Below are 21,988 nucleotides of genomic sequence, written 5' to 3' on the forward strand. Positions count from 1 at the left end.
TCATTTCCGGCCGCCCGGCCGGATGCGGTAGTTAAATGCCGCTGTCTGTGTTTGACAGCGGCATTTAACAGGTTAATAGCGGCGGGTGAATAGCGATTTCATCCGCCGCTATTGCGCGCACATGTCAGCTGTACAAAACAGCTGACATGTCGCGACTTTGATGTGGGCTCACTGCCGGAGCCCACATCAAAGGGGGATTCACGGCATGCGCAGTAGATGTACGGCGCATGTCGTGAAGGGGTTAAAATAAATAAACACTTGAAATAGATCACTCTGTTTGTAATGACTCTCTATAATATATCAGTTTCACTTTTTGTATTGAAGAACTGAAATAAATTAATTTTTTGATGATATTCTAATTTTGTGAGAAGCACTTTAATCTCAATGCAACAGTCATCTCAGCCATGGTAACATATTGCTGTTTGGTAACAGGGAACCAGGTATAAAAGGGGAAGAAAACATCACATAATTAAAAAATAAGTATTTACAAAGTGACTCGACATTATAAGAAAAGTTTAATTTCACAATTACGGTATGTTGTTTAAGGACATGTTCACATGTGGCAGATATGCTACAGCTATTCCACTCATATCTGTGGCGAGGTCCACTAGGGCGGAGAAACCTGCCGTAAATTTGCTGTTCACAGACGTAAAGGTGTTTTATTATAAGGATAATGTATAAAAAAGAAGATCCTAAAAAAAAGAATTCTAGGAATTTGATTGGTTGATGCAAACAGTTGAGTATATTAACCAATCAGATAACTCCTTTCATTTTATAAGCTGACACAAAAAACAATTTGGTTACTAAGGACAACGGATCCATGTTAGATCATTACAGTTTTTGACGTTCACTTGGGTTTTCACACGATCCCCGTATAATATGGATCAAAGAGCATCTGCTCTATGGACGAATAATAAATAAAGTCACCATGACTGCTGAATTATGAGCTTGCATAAGTGAACCCTTTTAGTCAGCCATATTCTGTGAAAAAGTTCCAAAAAAAGTACTTTTTTTTGCATCCGATATATTACCTCAGGGGAGCAAAAGGCCTTGTTGCTCATAGCAACCAGGCAGATGTCAGCTGCCATTTTCTCGAAACCCTGATCGGTTACTATGGGCAACGTGGCCATTTGCTCCTCTGAGATTTGATATCTAGGTCAAACGGGTATTACAGTCTAGTCTTGTGACAGGTCACAGCTCCATGTGATGCATAGGAAACCACTAAAAGCACAGGCCGGATAAAAAGCAGCCATTTTACTGGGAAAGCATTGGCAGAGAAATGCTCAAAATGGCCGCCGTGGATAGTAAAAATTGTATCAAATACGCCTCATATTATTCCAAGTTATAGCTCTCTTTTAATATACTTAGACAAAGCCGTCCTCCCGACACTGGTACTGCCATAACAACACTTCACTTGGCAACGCCAGTCATCGATGGTTTAAAAAAATTAAGAAAACAACATGGGTCCATCACGACAAATGATGGCTGTAAACTTGCAAATCGTGTCAGATAAAAATCACAGATCGCCTCCAAAAAAGTCCCGGTATGGGTTTTTTTTTTTTTGCAAAAAGCTGGCAAACTCAATATTAAAAAAAGAAAGTGTAAAAATGCAAATTTCTGAATTAAAAGCATAAATAAAAACTCATAATAAATAGTCAATATTCCTTAGAAAAAAAAGTAAAGGGGTAAAGTGCAAATGGAAGCACCAGGGATTCGTGTGGTCTTGTTAAATCCTAATCTGGTAGCCGACATCATTGAGTGTGCTGAGGTCCGCTGGCGTCTTGTCCATCATGGCCGGCCTGGAAACAAAAATGACAGAAAGAGGTTACTGGGTGGAGCAGGCAACAAAAGAGTACACCCAAAATTACCTTTGGAGCTACTTATGGCCACACTTGCCAACCATCCCAAATTTATGTATTTTTATACATATGATGTCATTTTTGGGGCTCTGTTTATAAGGACAAGGCACAAAGAATGCCACGCTATGTGGCAAATTGGCAACGAAATCCACGTTTACATGTAGATTTTAGCAAAGACTCATCATATATTTCACCTGTGCCATGTTCTGGACCACATATTGATATTTAAGACTAGATTTAGTGGTTGTGCAAAAGGGTTCTTCATTGCTACTACGTCCTCGAGGGAGGGGAGGGCACAGGGTGGTTAAAAAAAATATATATATACCTACCACACAGACGTCATAGCACCTTTTTACTGTTAGTTTCACCTGGCTTCCCCTCCCACATGAGTTTCATATTTCTCTCTTTTGAGATTGTCCCTCCCAGTAATATAGGCTGGATATTCGATCAGAGCCAATTAGCGGCCACTGATTGGCTGCAGCCAAGTGGCGGGAATTCTTGCTAGTTGGTCGGTGATCAAATACTTATTTCATGCAATAACATGCAAATTAAGTATGTAAAAATTATAAAATGTGAATTTCTGTTTTTTTTATTTTTAGATTCTGTTTCTCACAGGTGAAGTGTACCTACGATAAAAATGACAGACCTCTCCATTCTTTGTAGGTGGGAAAACTTGCAAAATTGGCAGCGTATCAAATACTTATTTTCCGAACTCTATATATAGTTGAATGTGAGGCCTCTTTCTATCCCATCTTTGTATTACAAAAATGCTGGCGCGCGTTCACACACCACTATGGGGCGGCCATGCTCACTGGGCCCTGGCAAGATTGTAAGAGGGTATACATCTCCTAGCCAAAATTATCTATTTAGTCATCAAATACTCAAACACTGGAAGTGGAAGTACATTTTTCCCGACTGGATAATTCCACTAAAAGCCCTGGATACATTTGACATTGAAAAAATATTTTTTACATGTGTCGGTGGCTACCTTTAGTTAATAAAATTGCTTTAGGTTTCAATCTGCAATTTTCATTCCATCAGTCATTGTCAGGCCCCCTCGCCCCTCAATCTGCAGTTTACAGTTTGATCCAAGTTTTAGATTTTTCTCTTGTGGGAGTGTCCCTCCAAGTAATGAAGGCTCATACTTCAGCACAACTTCTATCCTGCACTTTTTTCCTCCTTGCCTATCACCTATTGTCTCTGTTCTCAAAAAAACTTTAGATACTTTAACCTCTGTCCACTGATTGCAGATCTGTGTACAACCTATTCCAAATACCTCCTTCTATTTCTAGCACTGAAAAAAGGGAAGGGGGAGGAACTGCTTTTTAGAAAGATGGTTAACTTTGCATTTAGTAAGCATCAACAACAAAAAAAATTCTGTGTGATGGTGTACATAGCCTTTAAGATAGTTACAGATGGGCCATGAGCAGCGGCCTTAAAGAGAAGCTGTTCTTGGTGGGCCCCAAGTTGTGCACTGGGACCCCTAACTTAAAAAAGTAACTAGATAAAAATATGTCTATTTTCAACTGAAATGATTTTGCTACTTAATCTGAGAAAAACAATGTATTGTAGAGGCAGAGACCGTGATTCCAGCAATGTGTCACTTACAGGGCTTCTTGCTATAGTTTTTATAAAATCACTGTTTTATCAGCAGGAGATTATCACTAGAGAACTAGTAAACCCAAAAATAGTCCAACCACGCCCCCACCACTGATTGGCTGCCTTCCACCTATGCACAGTGTACACACAAAGCGGCCAATCAGTTGTGTGGGTGGGGTTATACAGAGCTCAGCATTCAGAGAACCGCAAGATCTGCAGCAGAGAAAACCGTTTTTAATCATTTTAATAAAAAAACGTAGTAAGCAGCCCAGTAAGTGACACATCGCTGGAATCAGGGTCTCTTTCCCTACATCATGATTCTCTCAGATAGAATAGCAAAAAGATTCCCTTTAAAAGTTGCTTATAAGCAGGCATATGACTGCCAACTTTCAAATGGTAGTTTTACCCCCTTTTTTTTAATCGGTTGTTTGTCATTATCAGGGGCGTAGCTACATAGGGTGCAGGCACACTTGGGTCTTGGAGCATAGAAGGGCCTAAAAAAGATCCAATTCTATTAAAGACCGCTGGGGACACTGTTGGAGATTTTGCAAAGGGAACCACAAGATTCAGGTTACACCATTGGTCACAATTTGTATCATTTTCTTTTTGGAAAAATAAATAAAAAAAACAAAAAACAAAAAAACATAATAAAAATATATCAATGATAAAATAAAAAAATAATACTGTTGCTGCAGATTTTTCTGTCCTGACATCATGGGAAGAATCCTGACCTTATAGCAATGTCAGATCAATATCAAGAAGTCAGTCTGACCTGGATTCATTGGCGGGTATTCTCTCACCATGGAATGCTGTGACGCAGCTGGCAGCAAAGTGGCATCTTTCCCTCTTGACCTCCCCTTTATACCAGGACGATGATGTAGTGATTCCGGAGATAGACTCCTATATTATTACTAAATCCCACGCTCTAAATATTTTCTAGGCCAGAGGTGAATGGGGGGGGAAGACTGGCGCTGTGATGCAAGTACTATAATTATCAGCACAGCTCAATGGGGCGGCAGCGTCACCCGTGCCACGGCTGTTAATTCATGGGTAAATATAGGCCTTTGTGTCATGGCCTCCTCCCAGCTGCCACGTTTACTGTAGGTTATGTTTGGATACATGTCACTTATTTCTGTCTTTGGCTCTTGTGTAATCCTTAACAACAGTAGTATTTACAGGGGTGAAAGAATTAGGCTCCGCTCAATGGAGAGGGTTGGCATGCCTTGGCGCATCACGGAGGGGGAGTACGGTTACATGAGGCAGCAGAATCTTTAATTATAAGGTTACGTCTAGCTTAACAGCAGCCAACGTCACTCACCAGCCCGCCACCTGTGCGTCACCACAACACTCACGACCATTAACTCCTCCGCAGCGGAGGTCATATTCTATTTTTTTTTCACTACATCCAAATTTATTTTATAAAGGGTTTTTTTTTCATGATGATAAATAAATAAAATTGCTTTTAAAAACAAGCAACTTTGCAATTTTTCTCTTATTAAAAACCATTCCCATTTTAAAGAACAGAAGGCTTTTTAATCGTATAGTTTACCGCTCCTTGTCTAGGTCGCCGGCCACCTCTGCAGTCTTACCAGTGGTGGCCGGTCTCCCAGGCAGAGCGTGCTTTTAAAGGCTCATACTCACTTGCCTGAAATACGGCCGAGTCTCGCATGGTAACACCCGGCTCTGCCGCCGGCACTTGGGAGCGGAGCGTGCAGCTCCGTGTATTGCTATGCGGCCGCGCGCTCCGCTCTGGAGCCGGGTTTTAACATGCGAGACTCGGCCGTATTTCACGCAAGTGAGTATGAGCCCTAAGCGCCTTATTGTGCAGGTTCAGAGCCCCTGTTCTCCTCCAATGGCAATTGCAAAGCTGTCTCTCCATGCAGAATGGCAGAGGACTCTGTGAAAACTGTCATCATCAGGAGTTTACTGCCCCTCGACAGGCAGGAGGCCGGGGAGAGGTGCGCTCCTGAAAGTAGAAGCTCATCCGTTAACTGTGATGATTACACTCATCAATGACATCTTTGTGCTATATACTTTCCTATTATGTATCCTGTAGATCTCAGCAATGTGTGCTGTTACTTACATTAAATTAGTAGATACGGTATATAGAAACTTTGTCACTAGACAGGTAGAATCGCCTGTCAGATTTCTATGTGAACAGAATGATCGGTAATACGGTGGTTCTGTGTGCAGAGAATACAATCAATTGAAGAACAGCCTCTGTTTTCACTGGAAAATGTGATGCCGAGTACGCTGCATGAGTGATTCAAACACATGATCTGCAAGAATTCTGCTGCCATGTATACAAAATAGCGAATGAAAAATGCTCGTCCTAAAGATAGATATAAAAGAGAAAGAGAGATAAAGAGAGAAATAGAAAAAGGAGAGAAAGAAAAGAAGTAAAGAAAGGAGAGAAAGAAATAAAGAAATGAGAGAAAGAAATAAAAAAGAAGGAAAGAAAGGAGAGAAAGAAAGAAATAAAAAAGAAAGAAAGAGAGAAAGAAAGAAAGTGAGACAGAAAGGAGAGAGAAAGAGAAAGAAAGAAATGAGAAAGAGAAAGAAAGGAGAGAAAGAAAGGAAAGAAAGTAAAAAGAGAAAGAGAGAAAGAAAGGAGAAAGAAAGAGAGAGAAAAAAACAAAGAAAGAAAGGAAAGAGACAAAGAAATAAGAGAGATGAAAAAGGAAAGAAAAAAATGAGAGAAAGAAAGAAAGAAAGAAAGAAAGAAAGAAGAAATGAGAGAAGGAAAGGAGCGAAAGAAAGCTAGAAAGAAAGAAAGGATAGATAGAAAGAAAGATAGAAAGAAAGATAGAAAGAAAGAAAGAAAAAAAGAAAGAACGAAAGAAAGAAAGAAAGAAAGAAAGGAGAGAGAGGGAAAGAAAGAAGAAATGAGAGAAGGAAAGGAGAGAAAGAAAGATAGAAAGAAAGAAAGAAAGAAAGAGAAAGAAAGAAAGGAGAGAAAGAAAGAAAGAAAGAAAGAAAGAAAGAAAGAAAGAGAAAAAGAAAGAAAGAAAGAAAGAAAGAAAGAAAGAAAGAAAGAAAGAAAGAAAGAAAGAAAGAAAGAAAGAAAGAAAGAAAGAAAGAAAGAAAGAAAGAAAGAAAGAAAGGAGAGAGAGGGAAAGAAAGAAGAAATGAGAGAAGGAAAGGAGAGAAAGAAAGATAGAAAGAAAGAAAGGAGAGAAAGAAAGATAGAAAGAAAGAAAGAAGGATCAGTGACAGATACAAGAGAGAAATAGATATACAGATTGTACAATAATCTAGCCGGTGTTCCCCACTAGAAGCTGACTCCATAAAGTCATCGCTCACATGGTGCGGCCTTTATGGATGTGTAGATTGGATAGATTTCTCCAGCTCAGGCTGGAGTCACACTCAGTGTAAGACAATACGGTCCGTATATTACGGCCGTAATACGCTGAAAAGTCACCAAAATAGTGGTCCGTATCTCCTCCGTAGGCAGGGTGTTTCAGCGTTTTTTGCGCATGGCATCCTCCGTATGTAATCCGTATGGCATCCGTACTGCGTGTTTTTCTCGCAGGCTTGCAAAACCGACATACGGCTATACAAGGGATCCATGTGTAAAAAAAAAAACATATATACTGTCTATCTACTATATAAAGCTGAATGTGTGTGTGTGTGTGTGTGTGTGTGTGTGTGTGTGTGTGTGTGTATGTCCGGGAATGGCATCTGCACCGTCGCAGCTACAGCCACAAAATTTTGCACAGTCACACGTCTGGACCCCGAGAGCGTCATAGGCTATGTTGTGAGGCGAAATTTTAACCCCGCGCGTTCCAATTCACCAAATAATTTTGCCCCTATCTACATAATGGGGAAAAAAGTGAAAGAAAAAGTTTTGGAAGCGTCGCAGCTACAGCCACAAAATTTAGCACAGTCACACGTCTGGACCCCGAGAGCGTCATAGGCTATATTGTGAGGCGAAATTTTAACCCCGCGCGTTCCAATTCACCAAACAATTTTGCCCCTATCTACATAATGGGGAAAAAGAGAAAGGAAAAGTGTTGGAAGCGTCGCAGCTACAGCAACAAAATTTTGCACAGTCACACGTCTGGACCCCGAGAGCGTCATAGGCTATGTTGTGAGGTGAAATTTTAACCCCGCGCTTTCCAATTCACCAAACAATTTTGCCCCTATCTACATAATGGGAAAAAATGAAAGGAAAAGTGTAGGAGGCAAATTGACAGCTGCCAGATGTGAACAAGGGGGACTTAAAGAATGAGAGCGATGGCGCCAAAGAGCATATACCGTACAGTTGCTAAAGTGGGGCCTCGACACGGGATACTCACCACACACGGGGATATGAACACACACAAAATGCGCCACACTACCACGTGCTTGAACACATATTACCCTCAGCACACATTTCACCACAAATACACCAACCTCGCCACATAAAAGTCAAAACACAAAAGTCGCCACTCAAAACTCGCCACGCGCAGAACTCGCCACATGCAAAAACTAGGCTCTTGCAAAACTCGCCACAAGTGCAAAATTCTCCTCATGAAAAACTCGCCACACGCAAAACTTGCACACGCGGAAAAATTGCCACATGCACAAAAGTTGCAACACATCCAAAAGTTGCCTCACACAAAACTTGCACATACTCAAAAGGCACCACACATAATACTCGCAACGCGCAAAACTCGCCATGCGCAAAACTTGCTGCACACAACTTGCTACACTAACCTGTCACATGTAACTCGACACACAAAAAGTTGCTACACGCATGTTGCTACACAAAACTCATCTCACAAAAGTCGCTACATGCATGTCGCCACACGCAACTCAACACACACAACTTGACAAACGAAACTCGCCCTAAAACACACACAAGTCTGGTATTATCCTTCAAAAATAAAAATCTGATTAATAAGCAGACAAACTACAACAATTGCACCATACAGGAAATACGGCAGCTGTCAGTCACATGACCTGTCTATTATGTGTATGTGTGAGCTAATATATACTGCCAGGGGGAGGGCTTCCTGTTGGCTGGGGATTTATCAGGCTGCCAATTTAGCTTACAAATACTGAGGTAAAAATACTGAGCAAATAACGTGTGAACGAGGTCTAATACAGGAGGAGATGACACACAGGTATATACTATATACAGGGGAGATGACACACAGATATATACTATATACAGGAGAGATGACACACAGGTATATACTATATACAGGAGGAGATGACATATAGGTACATATATATACAGGAGGAGATGACACTCAGATATATACTATACACAGGAGGAGATGACATACAGGTATATGCTATATATAGAAGATGACATGCAGGTATATACTATATACAGTAGGAGATGACACACAGATATATACTATATACAGGGGAGATGACACACAGGTATATACTATATACAGGAGGAGATGACACACAGATATATACTATATACAGGGGAGATGACACACAGGTATATACTATATACAGGAGGAGATGACATACAGGTATATGCTATATATAGAAGATGACATGCAGGTATATACTATATGCAGGAGGAGATGACACTCAGATATATACTATATACAGGGGAGATGACACACAGGTATATACTATATACAGGAGGAGATGACATACAGGTATATACTATATATAGAAGGAGATGACATTCAGGTATATACTATATATAGGGGAGATGACACACGGCAGGTATATACTATATACAGGGGAGATGACATACAGGTATATACTATATACAGGAGATGACATACAGATGTATACTATATATAAGGGAGATGACAAACATGTATATACTGAGGTGATGAGGTGAAAATGAGAGGTGTGAGGTGAAAATGAAAAGGTGTGAGTGCAAAATGAGAGGAGTGAGGAAAAATAGTGGAGTGATCAGAAAATGACAGATGTGAGGTTGAAATGACAAGTGTTAGGGGAGAATGAGAGGAGTGAGGGAGAAAATGAGAGGTGTGAGGGGGAAAATGAAAGATGTGATTGGGAAAATGAGAGGCGTGATGGGAAAATAAGAGAAGTGAGGTGCTATAACTAACCACAGATATTTACTATGCCCAGGCAACGCCGGGCTCTTCAGCTAGTATATATATATATATATATATATATATATATATATATATATATATATATATATATATATGTCAGGGAGACACATATATGTATATATATTATTACTTCATACAGCGCTAGATAGCTTTAAAGCCGGTAATTCAATTACCGGCTTTTGCTATCTCCTTCCTAAAACCCGACATGATATGAGACCTGGTTTACATACAGTAAACCATCTCATATCACCTTTTTTTTTGCATATTCCACACTACTAATGTTAGTAGTGTGTATATGCAAAATTTGGCCGTTATAGCTATTAAATTAAAGGGTTAAATTGCGGAAAAAATTGGCGTGGGCTCCCGCGCACTTTTCTCCGCCAGAGTAGAAAAGCCAGTGACTGAGGGCAGATATAAATAGCCTGGAGAGGGTACACGGTTATTGCCCCCCCCTGGCTAAAAACATCTGCCCCCTGCCACCCCAGAAAAGGCACATCTGGAAGATGCGCCTATTCTGGCACTTGGCCACTCTCTTCCCATTCCCGTGTAGCGGTGGGATATGGGGTAATGAAGGGTTAATGCCACCTTGCTATTGTAAGGTGACATTAAGCCAAATTAATAATGGAGAGGCGTCAATTATGACACCTATCCATTATTAATCCAATAGTAGTAAAGGGTTAAAAAATACACAAACACATTATTATAAAGTATTTTAATGAAAAATTCACAAAGGTTGTTGTAATATTTTATACTACGCTCAATCCACTCACTGAAGACCCTCGATCTGTAACAAAAAAAAAAAAAAAAAACAACAATATCCATACCATCCGCAGATCTGTAACGTCCCACGATGTAAATCCATCTGAAGGGGTTAAAATATTTTGCAGCAAGGAGCTCTGCTAATGCAGCGCTGCTCCTTGCTGCAAAACCCCGGAGAATGAAGGTAAAGTAGGTCAATCACCTATATTTACCTTCATTTGCGGTGAGGCGCCCTCTGCTGGTTGTTCCTATATCGTGGGAACTTTCCTAGAAAGCGACCAGGCTCGAGTTCATAAGAGGCACCCTCTGCTGGTTGTCCTCATATGAACTCGAGCCTGGGAGCTTTCTAGGAAAGTTCCCACGATCTAGGAACAACCAGCAGAGGGCGCCTCACCGCAAATGAAGGTAAATATAGGTCATTGACCTAATTTACCTTCATTCTCCGGGGTTTTGCAGCCAGGAACAACGCTGCATTAGCAGAGTTCGTGGCTGCAAAATATTTTAACCCCTTCAGATGGATTTACATCGTTGGACGTTACAGATCTGCGGAAGGTATGGATATTGTTGGTTTATTATTTTTTTTTTTGTTACAGATCGAGGGTCTTCAGTGATTGGATTGAGTGTAGAATAAAATATTACAACAACCTTTGTTTTTATTTCATTAAAATAATTTTTACTAACGTGTTTGTTTTTTTTTAACCCTTTACTAGTATTGGATTAATAATGGATAGGTATCATAATTGACGCCTCTCCATTATTAATTTTGCTTAATGTCACCTTACAATAGCAAGGTGGCATTAAGCCTTCATTACCCCATATCCCACCGCTACACGGGAATGGGAAGAGAGTGGCCAAGTTCCAGAATAGGCGCATCTTCCAGATGTGCCTCTTCTGGGGTGGCTGGGGGCAGGTGTTTTTAGCCAGGGGGGGCCAATAACCGTGGACCCTCTCCAGGCTATTAATATCTGCCCTCAGTCACTGGCTTTACCACTCTGGCGGAGAAAATTGCGCGGGAGCCCACGCCAATTTTTTCCGCCATTTAACCCTTTAATTTAATAGCTAGAACGGCCAAATTTTGCACATACACACTACTAACATTAGTAGTGTGGAATATGCAAAAAAATGGTGATAACCATGTCTCATATCATGTCGGGTTTAGGAAGGAGATAGCAAAAGCCGGTAATTGAATTACCGGCTTTAAAGCTATCTAGCGCTGTATGAAGTAATAATATATATACATATATGTGTCTCACTGACATATATATATTATATATATTTATATATACCTATTCTATGTGTACACATTTATTCTACCTATTCTACTGGAAGCTGTCAGTGTGATTTTACTGTTCACCGCACTGAATTGCCGGCTTTTCTCTCTAACACCGCTGCGTATTTTTCGCAAGTCACACTGCTGGTCCGTGTGTGATCCGTATTTTTCTGGCTTCCATACACTTTCATTGGCGTTTTTTTTGCGCAATACGGTGACAAACGCAGCATGCTACGATTTTCTACGGCCGTAGAAAGCCGTATAATACTGATCAGTAAAATACGGCAGATAGGAGCAGGGGCATAGAGAATAATTGTGCCGTTTGTTTGGCGAGTTTTACGGACTTATTTTCTGCGCTCTTACATCCGTAAAACTCGCTAGTGTGACTCCAGCCTCAATGCGAGTTTCTCAGGGTGAGGCCGGAGTCACACTGCTGTATTACATGGCCGAGTGTTATGAGGTAAAACACGGCCCAGCTCTCTGCCAGTGTTATTCTACGGGGAAGCTCAGATCTGTGATTATTATCTCATACCGATTCGGCATGACAGAACAGTCACACCACGCTGCGACTGGCAGACAGACTCCTCTCACACCTATATAAGTCTATGGGTGCGAGTGAAACATCGCACTGCACTCTGATATCACCGGAGTGCAGAACGATTCCCGCCCACACCGGAAGCAGAGGAGATGGAGAAATTAGTTTTTCCACACCTGTGCTCCGATTCCATCATGCGGGAGTATCGGACCACGCTCGCAGCAGAGCGGAGGGTCATGAGCACATCGCACTGAATGCTATACAATAGTGCGACTCTGGCCTTAGGGTTAATCTCATGTTACTTACGATTTATCTCTCCGGCACGCGCGTCTATGGGGGCTGATACGGACTCTTGGAGGAGAAACGGACTTCCCTCGTCTTTCTTTCACAGGAGACTGAGCACTTGAAGACTTCAGGATCTAAGAGAATAAAAAACAGCAAATCAGTGAGGAGAGGAGTTTATTTCCTACACTACATCATATAGCAACTATTCCAAGAAGTTAATTCAAATCAGCGACCCAGTGTTGTGTCACCTTCCATTATTTCTCCCCACAGTTTACATACTCCTCTTTAACACTATTTTATCATTTTTTTATCAATCGCATATAAACCTGCGTGATGCGTCAGCAATGCTTCTGTCCACAGATGAGAGTGATGCACATGCGCCGTGAGATGCACATGCGCCATGAGATGCACATGCGCTGCGAATACATGCTGCATGCATGAGATTGTGCAGGTGATAGGGAAATCTCCTCTTATATGGAATCATGTCTCTGGACCCCCCAAGCGACGGCTGATTTTGTGAAGTGACGCTAAGGCCAGACATTAACCCATTGGGAAATGTAGTATCACATCTACGGACAGCTGAAATCCTCCATAGTGAGAGCCGCTACCGGTCACATCTAAATGCTGCAGTCTCAGCGCTCGATTATTTTTTTTTTTTTACAATAGGATTTAAATTGCAAAGAAAAATTAATCCTGCAGCCGTATCTGGGGAATGCAGTTCTGCCACGGTCAGTAACACACATTACAGGCTTATATACAGATGTAGGCGACCAAGATTAAATTAAATTCATACATTCTATAAAATGGAATAATTGCACTTTTTAAGCACATGATGTTCTTGACTCTAAGAAGCCAAGTCTTCATGAAAGTAAAAGAGGAAAAGAAAAATCTGTTTCCATGGCAACAGATCAAAAGCGTTCTAATCTGAAAGGAATGAAATAAAAGGGCGACTCCACATCAAGCTGCCGCCTCCCGCCAAGATTAAAGAAAGCAGAACGAACTCAAAAAGCTGCCTGTAGTTAATACACGGCAATGGAAAAGTATTCAGAAACTTTATTACCTGTCAAATATTATTAAATAATATGTCCGTAATTCTAATTTATATTCAGGATTAGTAATAATTAATATTACGATTCATTGTCTTATGCTAAAAAAAAAATCACAGGCAACTTTCCCCTTAAAGGGATGATCTAATCTAAAAAAAAAGTGTTCAGTTGTGATCCGCGGGGAAACTTATCAATTCATGTACCATTTTCCTACAGCGCCTCCACAGGAGAAAGTAAATATTACACAGTGAGCTGTCTGGGTAATTCACCAGAGAGAGACGCTCTTCTGTAGTCTGTTCCCAATCTGGCCCAGAGATGAGAAAGGTGCAGTAGGCATAAAAATCGGTTTTCAAAATCAGGCAACCACTTCAAGGGTCTTTTCGCATTGCGTGGGCTCCTGGTTCCCATAGTAAACAGATCCATACAATCCCCATTTACCGGACAAATGCCAAACGAGTGTCCGTTCGGCCTCTGTTCGGTAGTATACAGGAGCTTCTAGCAAAATTAAAATATCATCAAAAAGTTAATTTATTTCAGTTCTTCAATACAAAAAGTGAAACTCATATATTCTATAGAGTCATTACAAACAGAGTGATGTATTTCATGTGGTTATTTCTGTTAATGTTGATGATTATGGCTTACAGCCAATGAAAACTCAAAAGTCATTATCTCAGTAAATTAGAATACTTTATAACATCAGCTTGAAAAATGATTTTAAAATCCGAAATGTTGGCCTACTAAAATGTATGTTCAGTAATTGCACTCAATACTTGGTCGGGGCTGCTTTTGCATCAAGTATTGCATCAATGGGGCGTGGCATGGAGGCGATCAGCCTGTGGCGCTGCTGAGGGGTTATGGAAGCCCAGGTTGCTTTGATAGGAGCCTTCAGCTCATCTGCATTGTTGGGTGTGGTGTCTCTCATCTGTCTCTTGACAATACTCCATAGATTCTCTATGGGGTTAAGGTCAGGCGAGTTTGCTGCCAATCAAGCACAGTGATACTGTTGTATATAAACCAGGTATTGGTACTTTTGGCAGTGTGGACAGGTGCCAAGTCCTGCTGGAGAATGAAATTTTCATCTCCAAAAATCTTGTCGGCAGAGGGAAGCATGAAGTGCTCTACAATGTCCTGGCAGACGGCTGCGCTGACTTTGGTCTTGATAAAACACAGTGGACCTACACCAGCAGATGACATGGCTCCCCAAACCATCACTGATTGCTGAAACTTCACACTATACCTCCAGCAGCTTGGATTGTGGCCTCCACTCTTCCTCCACATTCTGGGACCTTGATTTCCAAATGTAATGCAAAATTTACATTCATCTGAAAACAACACCTTGGACCACTGACAACAGTCCAGTTCTTTTCCTCCTTGGCCCAGGTAAGACGCTTCTGGCGTTGTCTATTGGTCATGAGTGGCTTGTCTCAAGGAATGTGACACTTGTAGCCCATGTCCTGGATACGTCTGTGTGAGGTGGCTCTTGAAGCAATGTCTTCAGCAGCAGTCCACTCCTTGTGAATCTCCCCAAAACTTCTGAATGGCCTTTTCTTAACAATCCTTTCAAGGCTGCGGTTATCCCGGTTGCTTGTGCACCTTTTTCTACCACACTTTTTCCTTCCACTCAACTTTCCATTAATATGCTTGGATACAGCACTGTGTGAACAGCCAGCTTCTTTAGCAATGACCTTTTGTGGCTTACCCTCCTTGTGGAGTGTGTCAATGATGGCCTTCTGGACATCTGTCAAGTCAGCAGTCTTCCCCATGATTGTGGAGCTACTGAAAGAGACTAAGGGACCTTTATAAATGCTTAGGAAGCCTTTGCAGGTGTTTTTTTGTTAATTTTTCTAATTTACCGAGATAATGACTTTTGGGTTTTCATTGGCTGTAAGCCATAATCATAAACATTAACAGAAATAAACAATTGAAATAGATCACTCTGTTTGTAATGACTCTATATATATGAGTTTTACTTTTTGTATTGAAGAACTGAAATAAATTAACTTTTTGATGATATTCTAATTTTGTGAGAAGCACCTGTAACTCAAGTGTTTTTGCTTTTTGGTTACTTTATAGTTGTGCTATTCTATACAGAGGCACACAGGAAAAAAAATATACACCACATGTTATACCATTTATTTGTTTCATTTTTTTTTTAAACAGAAGTCTTCAGGCCTGATTCATTATTTCCAGGGTTTTTTCAATCGTTTTTTTTGTCTAGTGACTCTCATTGGCATTTTTTGCTTCAAATTCTTCAAAAAGTAGTATTTGGTTTATGAATTTTGCTCCAAATCAAAAATACTGTTTATTTTTGTCATGGACAAAAAAAAATGGAATGTTTCAATAAATGGCGCAGATGGGGTAGATGCGATCAGGGCCGCCATCAGGGCATGACAGCCGTGACTGGCGTATGGGGCCCGGTGAGCAGAGGGGGCCCGCATCGGGCCCCGTCTCATCTGGTCACCGGGCCCCCCCTGCAGGCGCTGCGGCACACTATTGACGTGCGGGCCCGCGCCCGAACGTCAATAGTTAACAGCCGCCAGCCAGTCTGAGGCTGGCGGCTGAATAGGGCCGCAGTGCGCACTCGCCGGCGTCGCCGGCGTCTGACGTCATTGTCAGCCGCCGGGCCCGGCGGCGAGTGCGTCTGTGTGGAGCCTGGAGAGGGAGCTTCACCCGGCGCTGGAGCTTGGCCAGGTAAGAAGTTGTGTTTTTTTTTTCTTTGAGAGCTGCTGCGATCCGGGGGGCAGGATGATGGACACACAGGGGCAGAAATGCTGGACACACAGGGGCAGAATGGTGGACACAGTGGGGCAGAATGCTGGACACACAGGGGCAGAAATGCCGGACACAGTGGGGCAGAAATGCCGGACACAGTGGGGCAGAATGGTAGACACAGTGGGGCAGAATGGTGGACACACAGGGGCAGAAATGCTGGACACAGTGGGGCAGAAATGCTGGACACAGTGGGGCAGAAATGCTGGACACAGTGGGGCAGAATGGCGGACACACAGGGGCAGAATGGTGGACACACAGGGGCAGAATGGTGGACACACAGGGGCAGAAATGCCGGACACAGTGGGGCAGAATGGTGGATACAGTGGGGCAGAATGCTGGACACAGTGGGGCAGAAATGCTGGACACAGTGGGGCAGAAATGCTGGACACAGTGGGGCAGAAATGCTGGACACAGTGGGGCAGAATGCTGGACACAGTGACACAGGGGCAGAAATGCCGGACACAGTGGGGCAGAATGGTGAACACAGTGGGGCAGAATGGTGGACACAGTGGGGCAGAAATGTGGACACACAGGGGCAGAAATGCTGGACACAGTGGGGCAGAAATGCTGGACACAGTGGGGCAGAAATGCTGGACACAGTGGGGCAGAAATGCTGGACACAGTGGGGCAGAAATGCTGGACACAGTGGGGCAGAAATGCTGGACACAGTGGGGCAGAAATGCTGGACACAGTGGGGCAGAAATGCTGGACACAGTGGGGCAGAAATGCTGGACACAGTGGGGCAGAAATGCTGGACACAGTGGGGCAGAAATGCTGGACACAGTGGGACAGAATGGTGGACACGCAGGGGCAGAATGGTGGACACACAGGGGCAGAAATGCTGGACACACAGTGGGGCAGAATGCTGGACACAGTGGGGCAGAATGCTGGACACACAGGGGCAGAAATGCTGGACACAGGGGCAGAAATGCTGGACACAGGGGCAGAAATGCTGGACACAGGGGCAGAAATGCTGGACACAGTGGGGCAGAATGCTGGACACAGTGGGGCAGAATGCTGGACACAGTGGGGCAGAATGCTGGACACAGTGGGGCAGAATGCTGGACACAGTGGGGCAGAATGCTGGACACACAGTGGGGCAGAATGTTGGACACAGTGGGGCAGAATGCTGGACACAGTGGGGCAGAATGCTGGACACAGTGGGGCAGAAATGCTGGACACAGTGACAGGGGCAGAATGCTGGACACAGTGACAGGTGCAGAATGCTGGACACAGGGGCAGACTGTGAGACCCAGGGGCAGAATGCGAGACACGGGGCAGAATGGAGATACGGGGCATGATTGGAGACACGGGGCAGGATGAAAGACATGGGGGCATGACTGGAGACAGATGGGGCAGGATTGGAGACAGATGGGGCAGAATGGAGACACAGGGGGCATGATTGGAGACAAGTGTCAGGATTGCAGACATGGGGGCATGGTTGGAGACATAGGGGGCAGAATGGAGACATGGGGCATGATTGGAGACACTGGGGGCAGAATTGGAGACAGATCGTGCAGGATCATGGGGCAGGATGGATATGATGGAGACAGATGGGGCAGGATGGAGAGATCACATGGGGCGATCATATGGGGCAGGATAAGGAGATCATATGGGGCAGAATGGATACTCATGAGGGCAGGATGGGAGAATATCTGGCTGACGCCAGGAATGAGACACACGGGGCCAGGCTGGGTGATATTATTAATACCATAGGGGCTAATTTAGGGATATTATTACTGCAGTGATGTATTTATTTGATTTTTTGAGTATACTGTTTTAAATGGGGGGCGGTCCTGTTACTGTATAGAGTGATACTATGTCGCCTTCTTCATGTGGTGTAATGTAGAAGTTGTGAAAAATTAAGTAATGTGTTCTGCAAGCGGAGCTCGAGATAACTGTGTTATTTCCTGCAGAGAGAAGTCCTGGCTGGATGAAATGATGGCGGTCTGTGCTGGATGAAAGATGAAGGACTTCACCTAGAGACGTCACTGGTGAGTCAGTGTGTTACCTATACACTGACACTATACACTGTATACAGAGCTCCTGTGTATAATTTCACTAGTGATCACTATATTATCTGTACACAGACACTGCATACTAAGTACAGATCTCCTGTGTATAATGGCACTTATGGTGATAGTATGGTGCTTTTTTAAAAATTACTGATCAGAATTGTAGTATTCAGTCACTATGTGGTGGTAATATGTGGTCTGGTCATGGTTTTGTGGTATTTGTTCCTTGTATGTGATATTATTCGATCACTGTGGTGGTAATATGTCATCTGGTCATGGTGTTGTGGTATTTGTTCCTTGTATGTGATATTATTCGATCACTGTGGTGGTAATATGTCATCTGGTCATGGTGTTGTGGTATTTGTTCCTTGTATTTGATATTATTCGATCACTGTGGTGGTAATATGTCATCTGGTCATAGTGTTGTGGTATTTGTTCCTTCTATGTGATATTATTGGGCATTTTAAAAATTGAAAAATAAATAAAAATATACCTAAATTGTATTGCATATTTTAACAAATATTTAATAGGTTACAGCAGAGTAGGGCCCGGCCAAAAGTGTCTACCGTGTTATGGTGGCGGCTTAAAAAATCTTTTGGCCAAAACAAAAGCTGCCGGCTATATGTGTGATCTGGTGATGGGAACTGTTAATGTGTGATTGGTGAGAAGTGGAGTTTTTCCAAGAGAGAGCGGTGGGACTCTGGACAGTTCGAGGGGTGGAGCCTGGAGGCGGGGCTGGGGTGGAGCCTGGGCGGAGTCTCAAGGGGGCCCCGAAAATTTTGCCAGTATTGGGCCCCGAAATTTCTAGTGGCAGCCCTGGATGCGATGTTTTGATTGCATTTTATTGCAATGTTGCTGTGACCAAAAAAAACTAATTCTGGTGTTTTGATTTTTTTTTCTCATTACGCTGTCTTCCGATCAGATAAATTATTTTTATATATTAATAAATCGGGAGTTTTTGAAAGCAGCGATACCAAATATGTATATTTTATTTTTTTATTCTTTTATTTTGAATAGGGCAAAAAGGGGGGTGATTTGAACTTTTATATTATTTTAATTTTTTTATATTTTCACAAACATTTTATTTCTGCTTTTTACTTGCTTCAATAATCTCCTTAGGAGACTTGAAGCTGCGATCATCCGATTGCTTGTGCTACATATAGCGGGGCTGCAGAAATGTGTAGTAAAAATCATCATCTGCTATAAACGTTGTCCACGGGGCGGTGTCCATAGCAAATTAGTAATGACAAGCACGGGGTTCTTCTTCAGACTTTCAGTTGTCATACAAACCCATTGGGGCTCCGCGATCATGTGACAGGGGCGCCGATGGGCGGGACGTATGATGCACTTCCAGTAAACGCAAGTTAAATGCTGATGTCAGAGATTGACAGCGGCATTTAACTAGTTAACAGCCGCGGGTGGATCGCCATTCCAACAACGGCTGTTAGGTGCACATGACAGCTGATTAAATCAGCTCTCGTGCCGGAGCCCGCATCAAAGGGGGAGACGTAACATACGACGTACCTTTACCTCTTGGGTCATTAAATGGTTAAGAAATTAAGTGTTTATCAAAAGAAGAATAAGGAGCAAATGAAAAACAGTAACGACTAGACATAAAAAAGGCGCAAATTCAATAATGAATTGGACCCCAAAGATGTATGACCACAATGAGGTTTTGGTGCGTTTTTGACACTACGTATTTGTGCAAGTCAAATCCACACACGACTGTAATAATGTTAATGTAATACCTCTTTTCTCCTGTGGAGGCACTACAACGAAACCTCACACTTGGAACGTATAGTGATAAGCAGCAGAAAAAACGTAATGGTCTTATTGTCACAGGAATGTTCTTCCTGGCACTTTCCATATACACCTGTTCAGACACAGAAGCATTTTATAGGGATTGTCCAGGAATTGGGGTGTTTCAAGACAACCCCAGGAACCTAATTTGCTTAATGTCTAAACTGATGCCATGACAAGGCGGAAGTGATATCTGGATCCCATTTCAACACTTCATTACCATCTATGATGTATCAGTAGGACACAAGTGTTTAATACGTGAAGGTCCCAACAGGCCTTAAAATGACCATAGATGGTAATTGAGGGCAACAAACCTTCTTGGCGGCCATCAGCCATCTTTAATCACGAGGCTGGTCATTAAGATGTCATAAATGTCTATGGTTAAAGTGTTATTTTAAAAAAGTGGTGAGGTCAGATGTTCCAACCACATTGGACCACAGAGTCACCTCTCAACCCACCTTCATCCTCATGTCCCGGGCATGTTTCTCCAGTTCCTTCTTGATGTCTGCCCGCACCATCTTCCCCATGTTGATGACTAGATACCTCCACTCGATGGGCTGGAACGTGTGGGCATCATGGGGGACGTATAAACCAATTTTGACCTTCTTCACGGTGTGAGAATACTTTTTGTAAGAGTCTTCAAAGTCAAAGATGAGCTCGCTCAGAGTCTTAAAGGTCATAGGTTTATCCATGAGATCCGATCTCCGGCTCATGCCCAGTGTTCCGTAGCGTCCATTATGGTGGATCCCCAGCACTACGTGGTGGAAGAAGTTCCCTGAGAACTGGGTTTTAAAGCTGATGGGGAACCGCTCCACGCTGGTCTGACCGTTTGTAAGATATCTGTAGTACTTAGTTAAGGAATTTATAGCATTAAGAAAATACTTTGGTATCAAGAATTATGAAAGCGGTATCCTGGCACAGTATCCTGTCCTGGCACCATCATTATACTGCACGGTATAGCGGTATCCTGGCACCATCATTATACTGCACGGTATAGCGGTATCCTGGCACCGTCATTATACTGCACGGTATAGCGGTATCCTGGCACAGTCATTATACTGCACGGTATAGCGGTATCCTGGCAGTCATTATACTGCACGGTATAGCGGTATCCTGGCACCATCATTATACTGAACGGTATAGCGGTATCCTGGCACAGTCATTATACTGCACGGTATAGCGGTATCCTGGCACCGTCATTATACTGCACGGTATAGCGGTTTCCTGGCACAGTCATTATACTGCACGGTATAGCGGTATCCTGGCACAGTCATTATACTGCACGGTATAGCGGTATCCTGGCACCGTCATTATACTGCACGGTATAGCGGTATCCTGGCACAGTCATTATACTGCACGGTATAGCGGTATCCTGGCAGTCATTATACTGCACGGTATAGCGGTATCCTGGCACCATCATTATACTGCACAGTATAGCGGTATCCTGGCACAGTCATTATACTGCACAGTATAGCGGTATCATGGCACAGTCATTATCCCTCCTTCACATACAATATTCGGACTAACGAGTTCACATACAATGTGCCTGTCAGGCGCCTGCTGGAAAAATACCTAGAATATCTAATGTTTGCAATTTCAGTGCTCTAAAAGTGATCAGTGACCTTCATAGGGATGTAATAAAAGAGACTACACATAATCAGTTGCAAAAAAAACCATTTACTTAACATAAAACTAATAACTATGAAATACAAACTTTTCAAAACTCCCGCCAAATAGTCCCCAGTTCGACTCTCTCAAAAAAATGTACAAAGAAAATTTTTGAACACAAACTTAATTTTAAGGTACCTTAAGTACTATTAAAAACATATTCAATCAGAAGTAGATGCTGAGGTTTCCCCAGAAAAGTCACATTTGCAGAGAAAATAGCAAGAATTACACACCATTTTTGCATGTGTCAGGCAAATCGCTTTATGACATTTGAGACATTCATAATTTGAAAGCCTTCTGGTTCCGCTCTCCGTTTGGCAGGTGGTGCATCTCCTTCTTTTG

The 21,988-nt window shown here is 42.6% G+C and overlaps 1 protein-coding gene across 1 annotated transcript in view; it reads right to left on the bottom strand.

Annotated features, from left to right (window-relative positions):
* Nucleotides 1-363: 363 nt before the first annotated feature.
* The window catches only part of VASH2 (vasohibin 2), a 94,588-nt gene continuing 72,963 nt past the window's right edge, over nt 364-21,988 (bottom strand). The window contains exons 6-8 of the mRNA XM_069768515.1: nt 20,437-20,818; nt 12,367-12,479; nt 364-1,799 (exon numbers count right to left, since the gene is read on the bottom strand). Of these exons, the coding sequence (XP_069624616.1) occupies nt 1,727-1,799; nt 12,367-12,479; nt 20,437-20,818 (568 nt within the window). The 3' untranslated portion in view covers nt 364-1,726. The remainder of the gene's footprint in view (nt 1,800-12,366; nt 12,480-20,436; nt 20,819-21,988) is intronic.

Source organism: Ranitomeya imitator, chromosome 5, assembly GCF_032444005.1.
Source record: "Ranitomeya imitator isolate aRanImi1 chromosome 5, aRanImi1.pri, whole genome shotgun sequence".
NCBI classification, from domain to species: domain Eukaryota; kingdom Metazoa; phylum Chordata; class Amphibia; order Anura; family Dendrobatidae; genus Ranitomeya; species Ranitomeya imitator.